This window comes from Pseudophryne corroboree, chromosome 7 (genome assembly GCF_028390025.1).
Source record: "Pseudophryne corroboree isolate aPseCor3 chromosome 7, aPseCor3.hap2, whole genome shotgun sequence".
In the NCBI taxonomy this organism is placed as follows: domain Eukaryota; kingdom Metazoa; phylum Chordata; class Amphibia; order Anura; family Myobatrachidae; genus Pseudophryne; species Pseudophryne corroboree.
In genome coordinates this window covers 194,592,634-194,614,390 of record NC_086450.1, presented here as the reverse complement: position 1 = coordinate 194,614,390, position 21,757 = coordinate 194,592,634, and the positions used below count along the sequence as shown (strand labels likewise).

General features: G+C 45.3%; 1 protein-coding gene across 3 annotated transcripts in view; it reads left to right on the top strand.

Annotated features, from left to right (window-relative positions):
• Nucleotides 1–21,757, top strand: part of VIL1 (villin 1) — a 224,678-nt gene extending 202,921 nt beyond the window's left edge. For all 3 annotated transcript variants that reach the window (XM_063933914.1, XM_063933915.1, XM_063933916.1), the window contains 5 exons: nucleotides 10,302–10,446; nucleotides 17,508–17,696; nucleotides 19,564–19,632; nucleotides 20,661–20,801; nucleotides 21,457–21,757. In XM_063933914.1, the coding sequence (XP_063789984.1) occupies nucleotides 10,302–10,446; nucleotides 17,508–17,696; nucleotides 19,564–19,632; nucleotides 20,661–20,801; nucleotides 21,457–21,570 (658 nt within the window). In that variant the 3' untranslated portion in view covers nucleotides 21,571–21,757. The remainder of the gene's footprint in view (nucleotides 1–10,301; nucleotides 10,447–17,507; nucleotides 17,697–19,563; nucleotides 19,633–20,660; nucleotides 20,802–21,456) is intronic.

Genomic DNA, 21,757 nt, shown 5'->3' with positions numbered 1-21,757 from the left:
CTAAAAGGCACCTCAGGTAAACAATGGAGATGGATGGATACTAGTATACTTATGGATGACGAGTGACTGACGACACTACTGCAGGTATATATAATATAATGACGGACCTGCTGGACACTGTCAGCAGACTCCTAAACTACTAGTATGAAGAAGATAGAAAAAAAAACCCCACCACAGGTAGGTATACAATTATGGACGAGCACTGACGACACAGAGGTAGCTACAGCCGTGGACTACCGTACTGCGTCTGCTAGTATAGAGATGATAATGATATAAAAAATATATATATATCACTACTGCAGGTATATATAATATAATGATGGACCTGCTGGACACTGTCAGCAGACTCCTAAACTACTAGTATGAAGAAGATAGAAAAAAAAAAACCCACCACAGGTAGGTATACAATTATGGACGAGCACTGACGACACAGAGGTAGCCACAGCCGTGGACTACCGTACTGCGTCTGCTAATATAGAGATGATAAAGATGATAGAGATGAACAAAAAAAATATAACACTACTGCAGGTAAATATTTATATAATATAATGAATGACGGACCTGCTGGACACTGTCAGCAGAATGCGTTTATAGAATAAAAAAAAAAAACACCACAGGAGTGTTTAACTTTTTCAGGCAGACAATATACTGGTGGTCACTGGTCAGTCACACTGGCAGCAAAAGTGTGCACTGTACTCCTGCTATAACTGCACCCCAGTCTCCCTCACAATTCAGCTGTGTGAGCAGTGAGCACTCAGCACAGTCAGATATACATAGATGATATTATCATGCAGCACACTGAGGCTGAGCACAGATATGGTATGTGACTGTGTATCGTTTTTTTTCAGGCAGAGAACGGATTATATTAAATAATAAAGTTGTCAGTCACTGGTAACTAACTATCAGCAAAACTCTGCACTCTGAGTACTCCTAATGCTCCCCAAAATTACTAAGTAATCAACTCAAGTGTCTCTATCTACTAACGGAGAGGACGCCAGCCACGTCCTCTCCCTATCAATCTCAATGCACGTGTGAAAATGGCGGCGACGCGCGGCTCCTTTTATAGAATCCGAGTCTCGCGATAGAATACGAGCCTCGTGAGAATCCGACAGCGGGATGATGACGTTCGGGCGCGCTCGGGTTAGCCGAGCAAGGCGGGAAGATCCGAGTCTGCCTCGGACCCGTGTAAAAAGGCTGAAGTTCGGGGGGGTTCGGATTCCGAGGAACCGAACCCGCTCATCTCTAATTCTCACGTCCGTGAGCAATCCCTATTCCGGCGCTCGGGGACAGACAAAGGGACAAACGTACACGGATGCTACTCACCATCTCAAGTCTTGCACTCCGATCTTCTCCACTTACAGGTCCCTGTAAGGAGGCAAACAAACAAACAGCCGTGCAGGGCCTAGAACTACCCTAGTGTGCGTCCGCTACACTAGCTACATAAACAGAGCCCTCAAACTAGCTCGTGTGAGTGGTGCAACACAACTATGCACAAACTTAAAACAAACAGACACTTTGCCCTGCACGGTAACAACATACATCACAATATCGGAATACAAGATCACACGGTGCTGTCCCTTTAATTCCTACCTGCCGCTGGAAGGGGGTGGGTGCCACACAGCCTGCCCACCTAAACACCTCCGGGTGGCCCGGGCCTAGTGCCCAGTGCCACCTTTATTCACCTTGGGGGCACTTACTCGCTGGGCCTAACGCCCCCTGACTGCGCCCAGGCCGGAGGCCTGACTTCACCCACGGGCCTAGCGCCCGCCTAACTTGTTGCCCGTTGGGTGACCTGGGCCTAGTGCCCAGGGTCACCTTATGTTCCTAGTGGCCGCCAACTGGACTAGGGCCTAAAGCCCTCTAATACCTCCGCAGGCCTAATGCCTGGATTGCCCACGGGCCTAGTGCCCGCCTAACTTGCGCAGTTTTAGGTGGCTTGGGCTTAACGCCCAAACCACCAAATCTAACGGTGATCCCCCAAACTCCTAGCTGCGCCACAGGCCTAGTGCCTGGATTGTGCCCCAGGCCTAATGCCCATCCCTGGTGGTCGAGGGAGGAAAGGGAGGGGGAGAAAGTTGCCTCACTGAGGCCTCACCTGCCCTAGGGATCTCCAGCGCCCTCTTCTGCCGCTGACCCGTCCTGGCCAGCGGCGTCGCCTCCGCTGCTCCGCGTCCAGCCGCCGCTGGACATCTTCTTCCTGCAGGCCGACGTCTTCTGGCCTCTTCCGCGGCCTCAGGACCTCCTCACCGCTCTTCGGCGCGGTCTTCTTACTCCGGGTCCCGTCCGCTTCTTCGCCGCGGCCTCCTTCCTCCGCTGCTCCCGCCCGGCGTCTCCTCCCCTCGCGCTCCCGCGCGCTGTCTTTTCTTCAGGCTCCCGCCCGGCGTCTGACGTCAGATGCCGGGGGTGGGGCCTATGACGCGGCGAGCGCCGATTGGCTCTCCGCGCCCCTCTCCGATTGGCTGCCACTCCGGGAGCCGCGATTGGCTCCCGGAGGGCGCCAACATTTAAATGCCCCTGCAGCCTCTGGTCCGGTGCCGGGAAAAGGGTAATCCCTGCACCGGACACCCGCCGCCGCCACACACTGACAGGCGCTGGGGACAGACAAGCTGTCCCAGCGCTGTCAGAGACGTTGTCCCGCAGGGGACACAGGCTCCTTGGCTGCTGCAGCTGGAATGTGTCCTGTAAAACAGGACACATTCCCACATTTTCCCCCCCTTTTTCCTTTGTACAAAGGTCTCCACGATGTCCATCGTCCGCGGGTCAGGGAATTCCGAGGTCCCTCCGGTGAGGTTGTGTTCGAGGGCCCAGCCCGGACGGGCTGTGACCCCACATCCTTCCACCTCCAGCTCCGGGTTCCTCTTCTTACCTCCTGACCTCCATCGGCGGATCCTCTGGGGGAGTGGCATCTCCTCACGGTCGCTTGACGTTGGCCACCAAGGGGACTCTTCCTCCACTGGGACAACAGTCACCCACTCCCGGCCTTTCAGATCGTCTGTGGCATCGTCCCTGTCTTCAGGGGGTGGTACCGACCACCACCCAACAGTGGAATCCTCCGGGGCATCCGTTTCCTCCCGGGCAACAACCACCATCTGTCGCATCTCCTCGTGGGGCATCTCTAAAGGTCCCATGTCTTCCTCTGGAACGGGTCCTCTCACGGCATCACAATCCTCTCCCCGTACGTCCGTCCATTTCGGCACTCCCGGCAGGTATTCTTGCTCCAGGACTATCTCCTCCTCTTCACGGAGGGCATTCAACTGGGAGCACGACTCCACCCGATCCTGCCAGTCACTCTCGTCTGCGCTTCCGATGCCAGAGTCGTCCTCCATCTGTTCTTGGAGGGATTAGTCGGCGGACAGCTCACCGTAGTCCGAGTCCTCCTCCGATATCTGGACTGGGGTATTATTTTCCTCCTCAGCGTACTTCTTCGCTTCCGCTGGCATTGTTACTTCCTCAGCGTACTCAATCGCTTCCGCTGGCATCTTTACTTCCTCAGCGTACTCCTCTTCCGCTGGCATCTCTAGGTACCCAGGACACACCTGTTCCGCACGTCCTGGGCGTGGACGGTTCCATCGCGGGGAGATTCCGGACGTCTCCGTCACTGGGTCTTCACGCTTTTCTTCGCAGCGTGGTCTCTTCACCTCCCAGTCATCCACCTCCGCCTTATGCGGGAAAGGATTCTGCCTTACTGGGGTCACTTTCTTGGGACAGAGTAGGTCCGCGGCATCTTCCCAGGGGTACTCACTGGCCGCATGTCCTGGTCGCCGACACTTCCAACAAGGGAGGGCCACTGCCACCTTCTCCAAGACGGGTTCCTTGTCCACCTCCTTCACTGGGGAATCTTCACCCGTTGGTTCCGGCTCAGAGGAAATGGGCACCTGCGAACTAACTTCAAGCAGGGTCTTCCGCTCCATTTCCCTGGTTTCCTCCTCCCATCTCTGGGCGCGACCATCCGCAATCATCCGGTCTTCATTCCACGGACAATCGGGAAGCGCATGTCCTCTCGCCTCGCAGAGCGCACACACGGGCTCTGCAGCCACCCTGTTCCAAAGTTGCTGACGAGACTCCGTCATCTGCTTCACTGTGGCCTCGTAGTCCGTCCTGTCTTCAGTCCATGGACATTCCAGGAGCCGATGTCGGCGATCTCCACAGCTTTCACACCAGGAATCAACCTCGTCTTGGCTCAACTCTTCGTCCCAGGGACAACTGTTATGCTCATGCCCGTAGTTTCCGCAGAGCAAACACCAGGACTCCTTCTTCACTTGGTCCTTCTGACGTCTTCGGTCCGCTTCCTGAACCACCTTCTTTGGGGACGTCTCTCGCCAAGTACACTTGTCGGCAAAGTGCCCCGTTTGCCGACATTTCTTGCAGGGCGTCACCGCGGCCTTCTTGCGCCCCTTCTCCCGGCGCTCTTCCTTTCCACGCTGGACCGACCGCTGCACCATCTTCAGGAGGTCTGCCCCAGACACCGTCACCCAGTCGCTCTGGTCCGTACGCGTCCGTGGGTGAGTCCGTTCCGGAGCCGTCCGCAGGGAGGTCTTCTTGGTGGCGTTCCACATCGTGTCCGTGATTCGGTATCCTTGATCCTGCCGACTACGACAAAATGTAAGAGGTGCGGCTGCGTGTGGTGGTGCCTGCTGCCGTGCAGGTGTAGAGTCGGTACTCACCAGGCGCCGCTCTCTCTCACCTTCAGGTACCGGAACCTTCAACGGACCTGGCAATCTTCAATCGGATCCGGAAACGGCGATTCCCTCTCGGAGCTGACCGACGACCGAGCTGAGGAGAGAATATGTTACCTCAAGGGGGGTATCAACCCTTCTTCCACCGGAAAAGGGGATATCCCAGGGGTGACGGCGACCTTCACCGGTTGGGTGAAAGGTCATCACAGGCACAAAGCCTCAGCCACCCAGAATTCACACACTCGTACTCAAGCGCGTAGTGTGATGAAGGGGATTCTCACGTCCGTGAGCAATCCCTATTCCGGCGCTCGGGAACAGACAAAGGGACAAACGTACACGGATGCTACTCACCGTCTCAAGTCTTGCACTCCGATCTTCTCCACTTACAGGTCCCTGTAAGGAGGCAAACAAACAAACAGCCGTGCAGGGCCTAGAACTACCCTAGTATGCGTCCGCTACACTAGCTACATAAACAGAGCCCTCAAACTAGCTCGTGTGAGTGGTGCAACACAACTATGCACAAACTTAAAACAAACAGACACTTTGCCCTGCACGGTAACAACATACATCACAATATCGGAATACAAGATCACACGGTGCTGTCCCTTTAATTCCTACCTGCCGCTGGAAGGGGGTGGGCGCCACACAGCCTGCCCACCTAAACACCTCCGGGTGGCCCGGGCCTAGTGCCCAGTGCCACCTTTATTCACCTTGGGGGCACTTACTCGCTGGGCCTAGCGCCCCCTGACTGCGCCCAGGCTGGAGGCCTGACTTCACCCACGGGCCTGGCGCCCGCCTAACTTGTTGCCCGTTGGGTGACCTGGGCCTAGTGCCCAGGGTCACCTTATGTTCCTAGTGGCCGCCAACTGGACTAGGGCCTAAAGCCCTCTAATACCTCCGCAGGCCTAATGCCTGGATTGCCCACGGGCCTAGTGCCCGCCTAACTTGCGCAGTTTTAGGTGGCTTGGGCCTAACGCCCAATCCACCAAATCTAACGGTGATCCCCCAAACTCCTAGCTGCGCCACAGGCCTAGTGCCTGGATTGTGCCCCGGGCCTAATGCCCGTCCCTGGTGGTCGAGGGAGGAAAGGGAGGGGGAGAAAGTTGCCTCACTGAGGCCTCACCTGCCTTAGGGATCTCCAGCGCCCTCTTCTGCCGCTGACCCGTCCTTACCAGCGGCGTCGCCTCCGCTGCTCCGCGTCCAGCCGCCGCTGGACATCTTCTTCCTGCAGGCCGACGTCTTCTGGCCTCTTCCGCGGCCTCAGGACCTCCTCACCGCTCTTCGGCGCGTTCTTCTTACTCCGGGTCCCGTCTGCTTCTTCGCCGCTCTTCGGCGCGGCCTCCTTCCTCCGCTGCTCCCGCCTGGCATCTCCTCCCCTCGCGCTCCCGCGCGCGGTCTTTTCTTCAGGCTCCCGCCCGGCGTCTGACGTCAGATGCCAGGGGCGGGGCCTATGACGCGGCGAGCGCCGATTGGCTCGCCGCGCCCCTCTCCGTTTGGCTGCCACTCCGGGAGCCACGATTGGCTCCCGGAGGGCGCCAACATTAAAATGCCCCTGCAGCCTCTGGTCCGGTGCAGGGAAAAGGGTAATCCCTGCACCGGACACCCGCCGCCGCCACACACTGACAGGCGCTGGGGACAGACAAGCTGTCCCAGCGCTATCAGAGACGTTGTCCCGCAGGGGACACAGGCTCCCTGGCTGCTGCAGCTGGAATGTGTCCTGTAAAACAGGACACATTCCCACATATTAATGCTGCTATTTTCCTGTAGTTATTTCCACATGAGATAAAGTCTCTATATTAAAGGTTATTCAGCTGAAAAGGAGGAATCCCATCAGTGGAAATATGCAAGGTGCAGCTATATAGCAATGAATAATGGCTTCCAATATCGGTCCTGTTAGCAGTTCCTTTTATAGATATTAGAGTAGTATAAAGCTTGTAGATGTTATGTATGTTTAGTTTTCTAGAAAAGGTCCAAATAGTGACTCTCATCAGAATGTATTAACAAGGACGGCTGTGACACGGAGATACAGCTGATAACAGCGTTTCACGGTTAGTCACTGCCAAACGGCTCTAATTACCGGCTCCCGCAGGAGATGGATTTGTTGAGCCTCATGCAGTGCTGGAATATACTCATGCAGGTGACCAGGTTGAAATAAGTCACTGAGGTTACTTTGGAAAACGGCACTACACAGTTGATATGTTTCCACGGCTCCAATTACCGGCTCGCAAAGGAGATGGATTTGATGAGCCCAACTGCGGTATTCAAACGTTAATTACTCACATGAGTAGTTGAGATAGAAAGTCACTGTATACTCCGTTGGTCACTGTAATGGCCGATGATAAATGATCAGAGTGGGTCCGTATAGGTGAGTAGAAAGTATGCAACCTACTTTCTACTCAACAAATCCATCTCCTGCGGGAGCCGGTAATTAGAGCCGTTTGGCAGTGACTAACCGTGAAACGCTGTTATCAGCTGAATCTCCGTGTCACAGCCGTCCTTGTTAATACATTCTGATGAGAGTCACTATTTGGACCTTTTCTAGAAATCTAAACATACATAACATCTACAAGCTTTATACTACTCTAATATCTATAAAAGGAACTGCTAACAGGACCGATATTGGAAGCCATTAATCATTGCTATATAGCTGCACCTTGCATATTTCCACTGATGGGATTCCTCCTTTTCAGCTGAATAATCTTTAATATAGAGACTTTATCTCATGTGGAAATAACTACAGGAAAATAGCAGCATTAATATAAAAGTATTATTACGGGACTTCCATCAATTGGTTCATACTAATTCCTTTCTGTATCAGTGACATACCCGTAATTTGGTGATTTTTTATTAATTAATTATAATTGTATTTATGATTGCATCCATTATATGAGTGTATATATATATTTTTTTTAAACTTTGGTACAATAAATATTGTTTATATATGATAAAATAGCGCTCTCTACTTTATCTAGTTTGCACTAACATACTTATCAGCTAAGATGCTTGCAGCCTAAGGGGTATATGCAATTGCGGTCGAATTCCCGAAAATGTCGAAAAACGGGGCATTTTCGACACAAAAAAAAAATCGACAATGCAATACAGTACTTTTCGACAAAAAAACTGACTTTTCAGAGTCGACTTTTTGCAATTCGACATTTTGAAAATTCGACATGTCTGCAGTGGTAAAAATGCGGCAATTCGACAAAAGTATATTCAATTGAAGAATGTCGATTCGACTTTAGTGCTTTTCGACAGTAATATCGTCAATTTCCTTCCGCCTCACTTTGCTGGCGGAATCTAATAAAAAAATGTAAAACATGTTTTTTTGTTGTTTTTTTTTATTGCTAATAGCATATCTATTTATATTAGAAGGGATTATGTACTTGGGCCCTCATTCCGAGTTGCTCGCTCGCAAGGCGATTTTAGCAGAGTTACACACGCTAAGCCGCCGCCTACTGGGAGTGAATCTTAGCTTCTTAAAATTGCGAACGATGTATTCGCAATATTGCGATTACAAACTACTTAGCAGTTTCAGAGTAGCTTCAGACTTACTCGGCATCTGCGATCAGTTCAGTGCTTGTCGTTCCTGGTTTGACGTCACAAACACACCCAGCGTTCGCCCAGACACTCCCCCGTTTCTCCAGCCACTCCTGCGTTTTTTCCGGAAACGGTAGCGTTTTCATCCACACGCCCATAAACCGCCGTGTTTCCGCCCAGTAACACCCATTTCCTGTCAATCACATTACGTTCGCCGGAGCGAAGAAAAAGCCGTGAGTAAAAAAACAATCTTCATAGCAAAATTACTTGGCGCAGTCGCAGTGCGAACATTGCGCATGCGTACTAAGCAGAAAAACGCTGCGATGCGAATAAAATTACCGAGCGAACGACTCGGAATGAGGGCCTTGGTTTGTCTATTAGAGGGACACAAGTATTATTTATATATTTTTTAAAATAATATTTTTTTTTTAACTGACTAAAATAGAGAGAGCATGGTTTTTAGTGGGAAGGGGTGGGAATGGGTTAAAATCAAGGGAAAAAAATGCGTGGGGTCCCCCCTCCTAAGCATAACCAGCCTCGGGTTCTTCGAGCCGGTCCTGGTTGTAAAAATACGGGGGAAAAACGGACAAGGGATCCCCCGTATTTTTAGAACCAGCACCGGGCTCTGCGTCCGGTCCTGGTGCAAAAAAATACGGGGGACAAAAAGCGTAGGGGTCCCTTGTATTTTTTGTACCAGCACCGGGCTCCACTAGCTGGGGAGATAATGCCACAGCCGGGGACACTTTTATACCGGTCCCTGCGGCCGTGGCATTAAAACCCCAACTAGTCATCCCTGGCCGGGGTACCCTGGAGGAGTTGGGACCCCTTAAATCAAGGGGTCCCCCCCTCCAGCCACCCAAGGGCCAGGGGTGAAGCCCGAGGCTGTCCCCCCCCCCCCCCCATCCAAGGGCTGCGGATGGGGGGCTGATAGCCTTGTTGAAAATGAAAGAATATTGTTTTTTGCAGAAGAACTACAAGTCCCAGCAAGCCTCCCTGCAAGCTGGTACTTGGAGAACCACAAGTACCAGCATGCGGGGGGAAACGGGCCCGCTGGTACCTGTAGTTCTACTGCAAAAAAAATACCCAAATAAAAACAGGACACGCGCACCTTGAAAGTACAACTTTATTACATACATGTCGACACATACTTACCTATGTTGACACGACGTTCGGTCCACTTGTCCAAGTAGAATCCACGGGGTGTACCTGAAAATAAAATTATACTCACCTAAATCCAGTGTCCTGTTATTATTTGTAATCCTCGTACTTGGCAAAAAAAAAACGCATACCTGATCCACACGGACTGAAAGGGGTCCCATGTTTACACATGGGACCCCTTTCCCCGAATGCTGTGACCCCCCGTGACTCCTGTCACTGAGGGTCCCTTCAGGCAATCAGGGAGCGCCACGTCCTGGCACTCTCCTGATTGCCTATGCACGTCTGAGCTGGCAGACAGCGCTTCGCACAGCCCCTCCAATATAATCAATGGTGGGAACTTTGCGGTCAGCGGTGAGGTTACCCACGGTCAGCCGCTGACACAGTGAGATCCTGCTATAGTTTCGGCTAGGAAAAACTAGTTAAAGATAAAGTTGTCATTACCTAGCACAATTCAAAACCATGTAAAGGATGTAAAGTTGCAACAGTGAGAGATTGTTGCAGGAGTGATAAAGTTGTCGTTACCTGAGGAAGACAAAGAGAAGGTAGGGGTCACATCAGCTGAAGCATCTCCTTATATCTCCAAAATTTCATATCCTCATACTTTGCACTAACATACTTATCAGCTAAAATGTTTGCAGCCAGGAGGCTTGCAGCCTAAGTCTATACAGTTATTCTAAATAAATAAATAAATAAATAAATAAACTCATTAATTAAATGGAATCTTCTTTTACAGTAATAGAATAGTAAATGCAACCATAGAATATTTATGTCTACACATAGCATATCCAGACCAATAAACATTTGTTTATCACATAAATGTCTGGCTTCAAAGATGATGGTAACACTTTGATATAAAAGGTAACCACTTGTGTGCCACAATAATACATTTATAAAAACAAAACAAAAAACAAATACTTTTTTCCCCTATAGGCTGCAGGAACAGACAGCCGACATTATCCCGCGCCTATTTGAATGTTCTAATAAAACAGGAGTCTTTGTTGCAACTGAAATCACAGATTACAACCAAGACGACTTGGATGAAGATGATGTGTTCCTGCTGGATGCTTGGGATCAGGTGAGAGAGGGATGAGACAATGAGGGTGGTGCAGTTGAACATGTGCCATCTTGTGCAGTGTATTTTGCATGAATTCACATTGCACATACAAGTACAATAATTGATTCTAATCACATTTACACTTACGACTGGAGAGGCGGAATGGGTTCTCACACTAGCATAGTTCATGAAGGGCATGTTCATGCAAATGCACCTTATAAACAATATATACTGTATGCCTGTTTGGAGGCTCTTTTGTTTAACGTAATATTTTGCAAGTTCAAGTACACACTGATGATGATGACATATCGTAATTCAGGCATGTATCCTGTAAATACAGAGGTGGACACTATTTTTATGCTTCTTTCCTTTGAGTAATGTCCACCCATTTTATTCCCAGCTCTGCATCCGCCACAATGACTCAAAGTGAACAAGATCAAAAAGCAAGACAATACACATCCATTACATATGAGACTACAAGGCAACAATATTGCAAGTTAGGTAGCATCAATCACATCTTCTATATCTGCCGCCCAGTCCAGACTGATACATTATAGTGAAGTCAATTATACAACATTAATTTTGCTCTATGGAAATAGGGCACATTTATATCAACAGTTTTAATACATTTAAAAGTCAACAGTACACACACACACACACACATACACACACACACACACACACACACACACACACACACACACACCAGTATTTGGAACAACAATAAAACACAATTGTAAAAAAATTATTCCAGCTTCATTTCCAGCACCCAACGGGTCCACTCACCAGCACAGCCAGCTGATTCCCTGATCAGGATAGCAAGGCTGTCACGTTGAGACATTGTATATGCTTCCGTCTTCGCGAGTACTCACGTTTTCCAATTCCTAATAAGCTCCATCACCTCTACAGAAGAGTAATTCGAACATTGGGCAGTATTCAAATGATATATCATGCCCAATCTCCTTTCTAAAGTGATCCCCGCTATCGCACATATCATGCCCATAATAATTAGGTCTAGCTGCGTAAAGGGTTAGGCGCCTCGCTACCCCAGGGGTAGAGAGCTGAAATGATGACTTGTCAGCAGAAACAGAATGGGTGTGGAAGCGGGCGGGAAGAATTTAATACTGCCCATTGTATCAAGAATTGGGAAGTATTGACTTTGTTTCAGAAAAACTTTTTTCGGCCATCGGAGAATCTACTTTACTACTTACAGTGTGGCATAATAAAATAGTGTACAGATTCCCAGGAGGTGTATCAACAAGAACTTCACCAGATTCTTTTTACAATTGTTTTCAATTGTTGTTCCATATACTGGTGTATATATATATATATATATATATACATATACTGTTGATTTTTAAATGTATTAAATCTGTGCATTGTTCAGCTTGCGCTCCCATGTTTTCCTTTTCTGCATATTTATAAATGATTAACTTTTTTCATGAATATTATTTATCTCGGTAAAACATACCTTGCCTTGCTAAAGTATTAAAATAAGCAATACTCTGGTAGGAACAAATCACAGACATTGGTACAATATGAGTAGAGAACAAATGATAAGTAACTGTGGTAACACAATGTTATTGATATTTTTGATGTATTATGGGAAGGGGAATGGGGACGAGGAGTAGGCAGGAAAAGGAGGTTCAAAAGTAGCCAAAAGTTCAAATGGCCTGCCAAACAGGAGCCCAGAGATGACTTAGGAGAGAAAGGAAGAAAAAAAATTAAGATATATATATATGTATATATATATATATTATATTATAGAATTGAAGACTACGGCGCTCGGGTGCAGTTTTGTGATAATTATACCATAAGTATGAAATTAAAATTATAAAAATATAGTGAAAAATATAATAAATATAGTAAACACCCCTGTTTTATATATAAACACTTCTCCATAAATTATTTGAGTGGCAGCTTGTAATACATAAACATATGCTTGGCATGCATATAAAATCTGTTGCAAGAATTGGTGAAAACAAGCGCCCAAGAGTGTAGTGATTAAATTCAGGGGGAATGAAGGTGTAGAGGAAGGGATGATAAGGATCAGCTTAAAACACTTATCTGGTAGAGAGAAGCTCGGCTCAAGCAGCACTCTTTTTGTGGCTTAAAAACATGCGGATAAAACAGAAGAAAACTAACATAGTGTATACCGTTTATATTTCGTATTGTGTTACTGCTTAATTTCACAGGCCTAATTAGGGAACTAGCTTATTCCCAAAGGAGATAAATATATAGCCTGGGCAGTGTATATATTAAAAATACAAAAAATGTAATAACATAATCACATAAAAATACACATAAAATGGCTGGATAACATGCGTACAGAATAAAAAATTATATCAAGCTTATCTGTCCATAACAATGGCTGGAATGCATGCGTACAGAATTTAAAATTGTTTGAAGCTTATCTGTCCATAAAAGGAGATGTCTGCAGGTACTCCCAACGCGTTTCGTCCGTCAGCAACAGGACTTCAAATGATGAAGTCCTGTTGCTGACGGACGAAACGTACGCATGCATTCCAGCCATTGTTATGGACAGATAAGCTTGATATAATTTTTTATTCTGTACGCATGTTATCCAGCCATTTTATGTGTATTTTTATGTGATTATGTTACTAAATTCTTTGTATTTTTAATATATACACTGCCCAGGCTATATATTTATCTCCTTTGGGAATAAGCTAGTTCCCTAATTAGGCCTGTGAAATTAAGCAGTAACACAATACGAAATATAAACGGTATACACTATGTTAGTTTTCTTCTGTTTTATCCGCATGTTTTTAAGCCACAAAAAGAGTGCTGCTTGAGCCGAGCTTCTCTCTACCAGATAAGTGTTTTAAGCTGATCCTTATCATCCCTTCCTCTACACCTTCATTCCCCCTGAATTTAATCACTACACTCTTGGGCGCTTGTTTTCACCAATTCTTGCAATATATATATATATATATATATAAAGAAAATCATTATCAAGTGCCAGAGTTATCAAGTCGAGAGGAATTTTTTGGATTGTTGTAACGTAGGCAAGTTATGTATTCTTTTCTTGCCACGCACTGTACCATATACAAGCAATCAAAGCATCCGAATTTGGTGAATCTGTCTACTTTCAATCCTGAGCCATTTGGGATTGGACTGCGATACAGACATGTTGCACCAATATGTTGAGAGGTCTTTTGAGTTTTTTAATAGGTTAGCATATTAACTTAACTCAGGTATCAGTATGTGTCATGGTACTAACAAGCCACCCCAGGAGGGCTGAAACCTTACCCAAAAAAGTAGATAACAGAGTACATTACCACCCAATAATATAAAGTAAACAAATGTGGGATAAGGCCCCGTTGGAACCACAGTGTCTCCAGCATAAGTTGGAAGTGGTAGGGTACATCTGATGCAGCTTTTAAGGAACGAAATACCATCTTCTGTATATCTTAAAAGTGTTTTCCCTTAGTGAAACATTTATAAAGGACTTAGCAACCCACTGTCTCGTAAGCAACCGATCCTCCTGGGATAGTGGTAGATTCAAATTTCAGGAATATTTAATTTCATTTGTCAGTTGTCCTCTACCAGCAGTCCAGTAAAATATATCTCATAGTTTATGAATAAATACCCCAGGAAAAGGGATCATTATTTAGATTGCAAATCTGAAGGACAGTTGTAAAAATTAAGCCTACAGAGCATTCCAAAGAAGTTAGAGATAAGATAATTCAAATACATAGATTAATAAAAGGATAGAAAACAAATATCATCCCAGAAACCTGAACAATCTGAAGCATATCTACCTGGAAGAATGGACACTTAAACAGTCAGCACATTTCAGTTATTGTTCAGCGACAGATGTTTTAGTAACTAGACATCACAAGTAAAAAAAAAATAATTAACAATCTAAATTCCTTATACTTAGATGAATAGGGGGTTTATCCACATCGGTCACAGTAAGTCCAAGAATTTCATCTGAAACTTCCTCTGGCCCGTAAATCAACAAAAAAAGGACAAGAGAAAAGCAATATAGTGTAGTATGTTTTTCCAATGTTCAAAAGAAAGTCTTATCAGTGGATTATTTATGGATAGTGGAGGCGTAGTGCTTCATAACGGTTATTCTCCCACCAAAAATTATTCGTACCGTACCGTACCGTACTCACACAAATGACCATTTTATGAACTTTGGGACCTTTTTTTAAAATAACAATCTTTTTATAATAAATTAGTTTTTTTATCATTACCTCAAGTTTATTAATTGGGGTTTAATTACCCCTATTATTGTGATTTGGTTGGAGCATCAGGAGGAATTATTGGGCATCAACGTTAGAGGAAGAAAGTGACAGATAAAGATACCTTTATGTGCAAGCAACAACCAGACCTACCGTAAGTCTGGTGAGATATACACACATATCACTAAGCACTTAGGTGTGGTACCAAGGGACTAGAGGGATAGAAGGAGATGATACAAGGTGGAGGAAGATAAAGATACCTTTATGAGTGGTTCTTACCACACTTGGGTGTGAGTACGGTACGATTATTTATAGATCTTTTGGTGGAGCAATATTGGATAAATAGTATTATCCTCCTGCTGTCCATATATAAGAACTGCATATATTTATAAAATATACTACACTATACTGCTCCTCTGTCTCTTTTGGGTCGCGATTTGGGATACATTCACCTCCATGCATGACCGATCGGTTGGAGTGCCAGGAAGAAAAATTTAAGTGCCAATATTAGAGGAAGAAACACATACAGATAAAGAAACCTTTATGTGCAAGTGTTAACCTTACTCACTGTAAGTAAGGTACGCCATTATTTCTTATTTGACTGAATAGAAAGAGGTCACAGAAGGTGGAGGAAGATAAAGATACCTTTATGAGTGGTTCCTATTGCACTTGGGTGTGAGTACGGTACGAATAATTTTTGGTGGAAGAATAACCGTTATGAAGCACTACGCCTCCACTATCCATAAATAATCCACTGATAAGACTTTCTTTTGAACATTGGAAAAACATACTACACTATATTGCTTTTCTCTTGTCCTTTTTTTGTTGATATACGGGCCAGAGGAAGTTTCAGCTGAAGTTCTTGGACTTACTGTGACCGATGTGGATGAACCCCCTATCCATCTAAGTATAAGGAATTTAGATTGTTCATTATATGTGAGCGCATGTTGAGAATTGTGTACATTTTCTTTTCTCTCTATCAGTTTCATAGCACGTTAGGTGAACGTGCCTACATAGTTTATCATTTGCAGCTCCCGAGTGCGCAGTAGGAGATATCTATATTTGTTTTTTCTGTGTAAAAAAAAATAATGTTGAGTTTCAGTGCTTTGAAATAAAAATATCATGGAGTAAAATTTCAAATTTACGATTTTATATTCAATGAAATTAGCAAATTGATCAAGAATCTGAATACCATTGCAACCAACAGTGTTTACTTGCTCTTTAAGCATTTAGGGCCTTATTCTGAGTCACATGCAGAGTGACTGTAGTTGTGGGCTGCCACAGAAACAAAACTTTCTTACAGGTTGAGTATCCCATATCCAAATATTCCGAAATACGGAATATTCCGAAATACGGACTTTTTTGAGTGAGAGTGAGAGAGTGAAACCTTTGTTTTTTGATGGCTCAATGTACACAAACTTAGTTTAATACACAAAGTTATTAAAACTATTGTATTAAATGACCTTCAGGTTGTGTGTATAAGGTGTATATGAAACATAAATGAATTGTGTGAATGTACACACACTTTGTTTAATTCACAAAGTTATAAAAAATATTGGCTAAAATGACCTTCAGGCTGTGTGTATAAGGTGTATATGTAACATAAATGCATTATGTGCTTAGATTTAGGTCCCATCACCATGATATCTCATTATGGTATGCAATTATTCCAAAATACGGAAAAATCCGATATCCAAAATACCTCTGGTCCCAAGCATTTTGGATAAGGGATACTCAACCTGTATTCGTTCAACTAATGCGGGGGTTCGTGCATGTGCAAGCGAAGACCGTGCTGCTTATCACTTTAACACCAGCTGATACAACTGTCACCATTTGTATTTGAGGATCCAGTGAGGACCCTGGTGGTCAGGATACCGGCAGTCAAAATCCCAACGCTGAAATCCTGAAACTACTCGGAATGCCGGCGCAAGGATCCAGACATTGATCAGTATCCTGGCATTAGGATTCTGACTGCCGGGATCCTGAATGAGGATATGCCAGGCAGGCGGAGAGGAAAGCCACAGGGGTAGGGAAGGGGGAGAGGGGGGGGCTGCAGGTTTAGGCTGCAGGGGGAAAGCTAGGGTTAGGCTGCAGGGAGGGGGAGTTAGGGTTAGGCACCTCCAGAGAGGGTTAGCCAGCGTTAGGTTGCAGGGGAAGGAGGGTTAGGTTTAGGCTGTGGGGAGGGAGGGTTAGGTTTAGGCTGCAGGAACGGGTGGTTAGTCACCACCGGGAGCGTGTAGTAACCGGTATAACCCTTCTTATAACCTGGGTTGAATTACCAGGTCAGGCGACCCAAGAGTTCTCCATGACCCTTTTCACATCGCACAGTGACCCGTGTTGACACGGCAATATAGTGGGTCGATACCGGGTTGTTTGTGCAATGTAGAAGGGGAGTGTCTGGATACCGCTGTCAGTATTATGACTGCCGACATCCCAAGTGCGGGGATCACAATATAATCCTAGTGTTTGAACTTGCACTAGCACCATGCTAGATGCATAAGATGTCCGAAACAGGCTTCCCTATATGCACGACTACGCATAATTTCATTGAACTTTAGATACATGCCCACAACATGCCATGAAACTCCCACGAGTCAGGGTGGTCATGTGTGACTGCATTGTCACCTCCCATTTCCCGTCCTGAAATGCCCTATTACCTATTTCATGGAAAGACAAATCCAGCCAAGTTTAATTCAACGGTTATACACACAAATTCATAAATTATGTTCTGCTCATGCGCTGTATATAAAAACTCGCCATTTGTGTCCATGCTAAGAGATCTTCCCAACTCATAATCAGGTCCTAAATGGGTCTGGAAAACATCTCTCAATATCAACTACTTGCTCATTGTCCATTTCTTATCCTCACTAGGTCTTCTTATGGATTGGTAAAAATGCAAATGAAACAGAAAAGAAGGATGCTGCACTTACAGCTCAGGAGTATTTAAAATCTCACCCTGGTGGACGTGATCGTGACACACCCATAATTATAGTGAAGCAAGGATTTGAGCCCCCTACCTTCACTGGCTGGTTCCATGCATGGGATCCATATAAATGGGAAGTATGTGATTTGTTAAGAATTTTCTCTGTGCCCAGCTATTAGCAAGCAGGAAACAGGGGCATTAGAAGAGCCCACTTTGTCACATACCAACATTTTATGAAAAAATTACTGAATAGTCCCACACTTGCTGACTTCTAATACCACTTGTGTATGTAAATAATTTCACACAGGAAGTCATGAGGATTTCAGAACCTCAAAAGTCTATTTGCAAGTTTGATAATGCTAATCCCAGGACTATTGTATGTTATGACAATGATTACCACCAGTCTCCATTACGGCAATGTGGAATTTTGACGTTCTGTTTTGTTACTAAAATCTGCCTGCGATCTTGGGTTATAGATGTTTTGGAAATCATATCTCCTCCTGCCCTCATCACCACACACACATAAAGTTCCATTTAGTCTATGGGGTCAATTCAATTAGATGCGAGTGTACTAAAGAGTTTGTTTCATGAAACTAGGATACTAATTTAGAGATGGTATAAAGAAGGACAACTAAAATGGTGCATGGCCTACAGCACAAAACTTACAGTCTGGGGGAAGAGAAGGGAACAGGGGAGCATGATAGACACTATCAACTATATCAAGGGTTTTAACAAGGAGGGAGACATTCCTCAAAGGGAGAGAAGTACTAGAACACGAGGACATGCACTGAAGTACTGGAACACGAGGCCATGCACTGGGCATGCACTGGGGGTGAGAACATTGCGGCAATGAGACTGAGCATGTTCATCCAGTCCAAGCTGAGAAATAAGATTTCCTTGGCAGAACAGATTAAAATCAACAGAGGAACCATCACACTGAATTATTGCATATGCGTGCACCAGCCCCTAAATGTATTTTTAGTACTATAATGATTATCAAAAAAATATGAGCTCTGCATTTTTTCTTTGGTCACCATAAAAGGGCTTTGGGGGTCATTCCGAGTTGATCGTAGCCCTACGGTTATGCCAATAGACATGTGGGGGGACGCCCCGCACAGGGCTATCCCGCCCCACATGTCAGTGCCGCCCCTTCCCCCCCGCAGAAGTGCAAAAGCATCGCACAGCGGCGATGCTTTTGCACTTTAGGAGTAGCTCCCGGCCATAGCAGCTTTAGCGTGCTGGCCGGGAGCTACTAGTCGTAGCGGCTGTGTGTGATGTCACGCAGCCGCCGCAGCCCACCCCCCCCCAACGGTCCGGGCTCGCCTGTGTTGGCCGGATCGTGCCCTCTAAACGGCGGCATAACGCCGCCGTCCAGCCCCCTTCCACCCAGCGACCGCCTCTGCCTCAGCGACGCAACGACGGCCGTCTGGCATGTGCCCGTGCACTGCGGCGCCGGCGCATACACACTTCCGACCCGATCGCCGTGCTGCGATAAACTGCAGCGAGCGATCGGGTTGGAGTGACCCCTTTTGTGCAGTAGTTTCTTCTGTGTGCTGTGTTCATCCAGATATAGGCTTTATAGGATTTCCATTGTACTATAGTCACCAAAATTGGTCTTTAGCCACAAGAATATGGCATTAATGGATTGTTCATTGTACTATAATTACTAGAATAGGCCACTGCATTTTACAAGAGTTACCAGGTAATATGGCATGTGAATTTATTCCGGCAGCTCTGCGTTGTACCTCGGCCACCAGAATATGAGTTCCTTGTTGTACGGTGCTCACCAGAACTTTATCTCTGCATAATACCGTAAACTGTGATCCCCCTAGTACATCAAAGACAACCTTTTTCACCACAGGAATGTTTCATAATTTGAAAGCTTGCTACAGCACTGAAACCTGTCTGGTTTTATTCTTAACAAAGATGGCTCTTCTAATTAGGGCTATTTTATTACAAAATGTGTTGTTAAGAGGATGAGAATCTACTATTTGTGTTTTACAGAATACAAAATCTTATGAAGAGCTGAAAGCAGAACTGGGAGATGATGGTGAGATTGATCAGTTCTCTTCGGTAAGGAAACATATTTAACGCTCATCACTCACCTGTACATAATATAATCTGATTTCTACTTGTTCCATTTAGGGCTGCCATCAGAAATTGAGGGACCGGGACTGAAAAAATAGGCATCCCAAGCCCAGGTTGTGGTGCACCCCCCACACCCAAATGGCGCATGCCTCTAGCCAGTCCCCCTTCTGTCTCTCCTGCCAGACCGCCCCTAGCTCTGTATCTCCAGCTCCAGTTCCCATATCTCAAAGACACTTACCTTCTCTTGTGTCTACACACTACAGCTGCTCCTGACTGATATTGTCACCCGTGAGTCATGACCACAGTTATAGACACATCTACACTTGGTCTCAGTGTAGATGGCAGGCCCAGGACTACAGTGCTGGCAGCACACCCAACTCCCCAATGGTGGCCCTGGCTACATTTTGCCAACTAGGGGGCAAAATTGAATAATGAACAGAAAAAAACTTTTGTGGTCTCTCAATGAGATACAGCATATGCAGTTATACACAGCAGTGTTTTGTGCTATTGCTGGCTACACAGCCCCTACCCACAACACCTCCATGAACAATTAGCACAACACCTCCATGAACAATTAGTAGGCTCTGCACATTATTATTTTAAAAAAAGAACATGCTGTTAAATGACTGGTTATCAATCCTATAGTGTTTTTAGAAATAATAATATAATGGTTGTTGCACATTGAATACATTTAGCAGGGTCCCAGCGATTGCTTTCAGCTGTAATCATCTCTTTCCATAATAAAAAATGGATCCAGGGCAGCAACTGGAATTGAATGGTTCAGAACTGATCAATCTGCTGTGAAGGGACCGCAGCAGCCACAAGGTGTAACTATATGACTGCCGGGACCCTGCTACACAGAGCTGCAAATTACTATTATTGTTGGGAAGGGATTTAGTAAACTTCTTAAATAAAGTTAAAAACCCTTTAATATAATTAATTAATTAATTAATTAATTGGGATGTGGAAATATCTAGATCAATTACAATCTAACAGTCATCTTTCCATGCCAGGACTTTACCAAGGTGGAGCTGGACTCTTTCACCGCTCTGACAGATTTTAGGTCCCTGATTTCTCAGACGCACCCAGCAGAAGCGCTGATAAATAAGACAGCGGATGAATTGCCCACAGGGGTTGACCCCACAAGGAAAGAGGTAAGAGAGCGGCTGTTAATAAATGTGATATTCACAATTACTTTTCCATATAAAACCAGCTAGTACAAGTAGTTTTCAATGTATTTTCACAATGTCCTCTGGTACAATAGGGGATCTCTTTGTAGAGAATCATTAAGGGAGAAATGTGTCAAACTGCTAACTAGAAGCTGATTGGCTCAACTTTATAGAAGGTTGCATACTGTACATTACATTACAAATTCAGAACTCCATCATTAATGGTCACATAACAATACTGTATCCCTAAGACAACTATTCATGCAAGAACATGGAGATGTAATCATCATCCAAGTGACTGCCAATGTCACTGTAAATCATTCTTTATGTAGAGGACTAAATAGGGTGACCTGTCCTTACTAGACGCACCTATGGCCAATTAAATTTAATTATTATTTTTTTATATGCAGCGTGAAATAAGAAAATAATAATAATAATAATAATAATAATAATGATAATAATAATAATAAAAAATAATATACGAAATGCCTGAAATGTGATTGCTACCATTTGCTATAGAGGTAGATTTTTCCCAACTGTTTTAGAACTATAGGACTGGTAGGGATTGATGGAGAAATACAGATTGCCTACACCTGCCGACAACAGAACTACAATGTAACAACTGTGCTTTCCATCACAGGAATATCTGTCCACTGAGGATTTTACAAGTATATTTGGAGTATCTCGCAATGAATTCCAAGCTTTGCCTGAATGGAAGAGACAGAACATCAAGAAAGAAAAAGGACTGTTCTGATTGTATCTTGACTGTTTGCTTTCTTTAGTTTTTAATATTCCTTTTTGTTCCCTCAGAAATACCTTCTTACTCTCGCATGGGCAGGCCAGAGAGCTCGGACGATATAAAACCCTTTACACATAAATCGAGAGTTTTTACAGAAAGAGTAATAAAATGGTATTGTTCTAAAAAACCAGACCATGTCTCC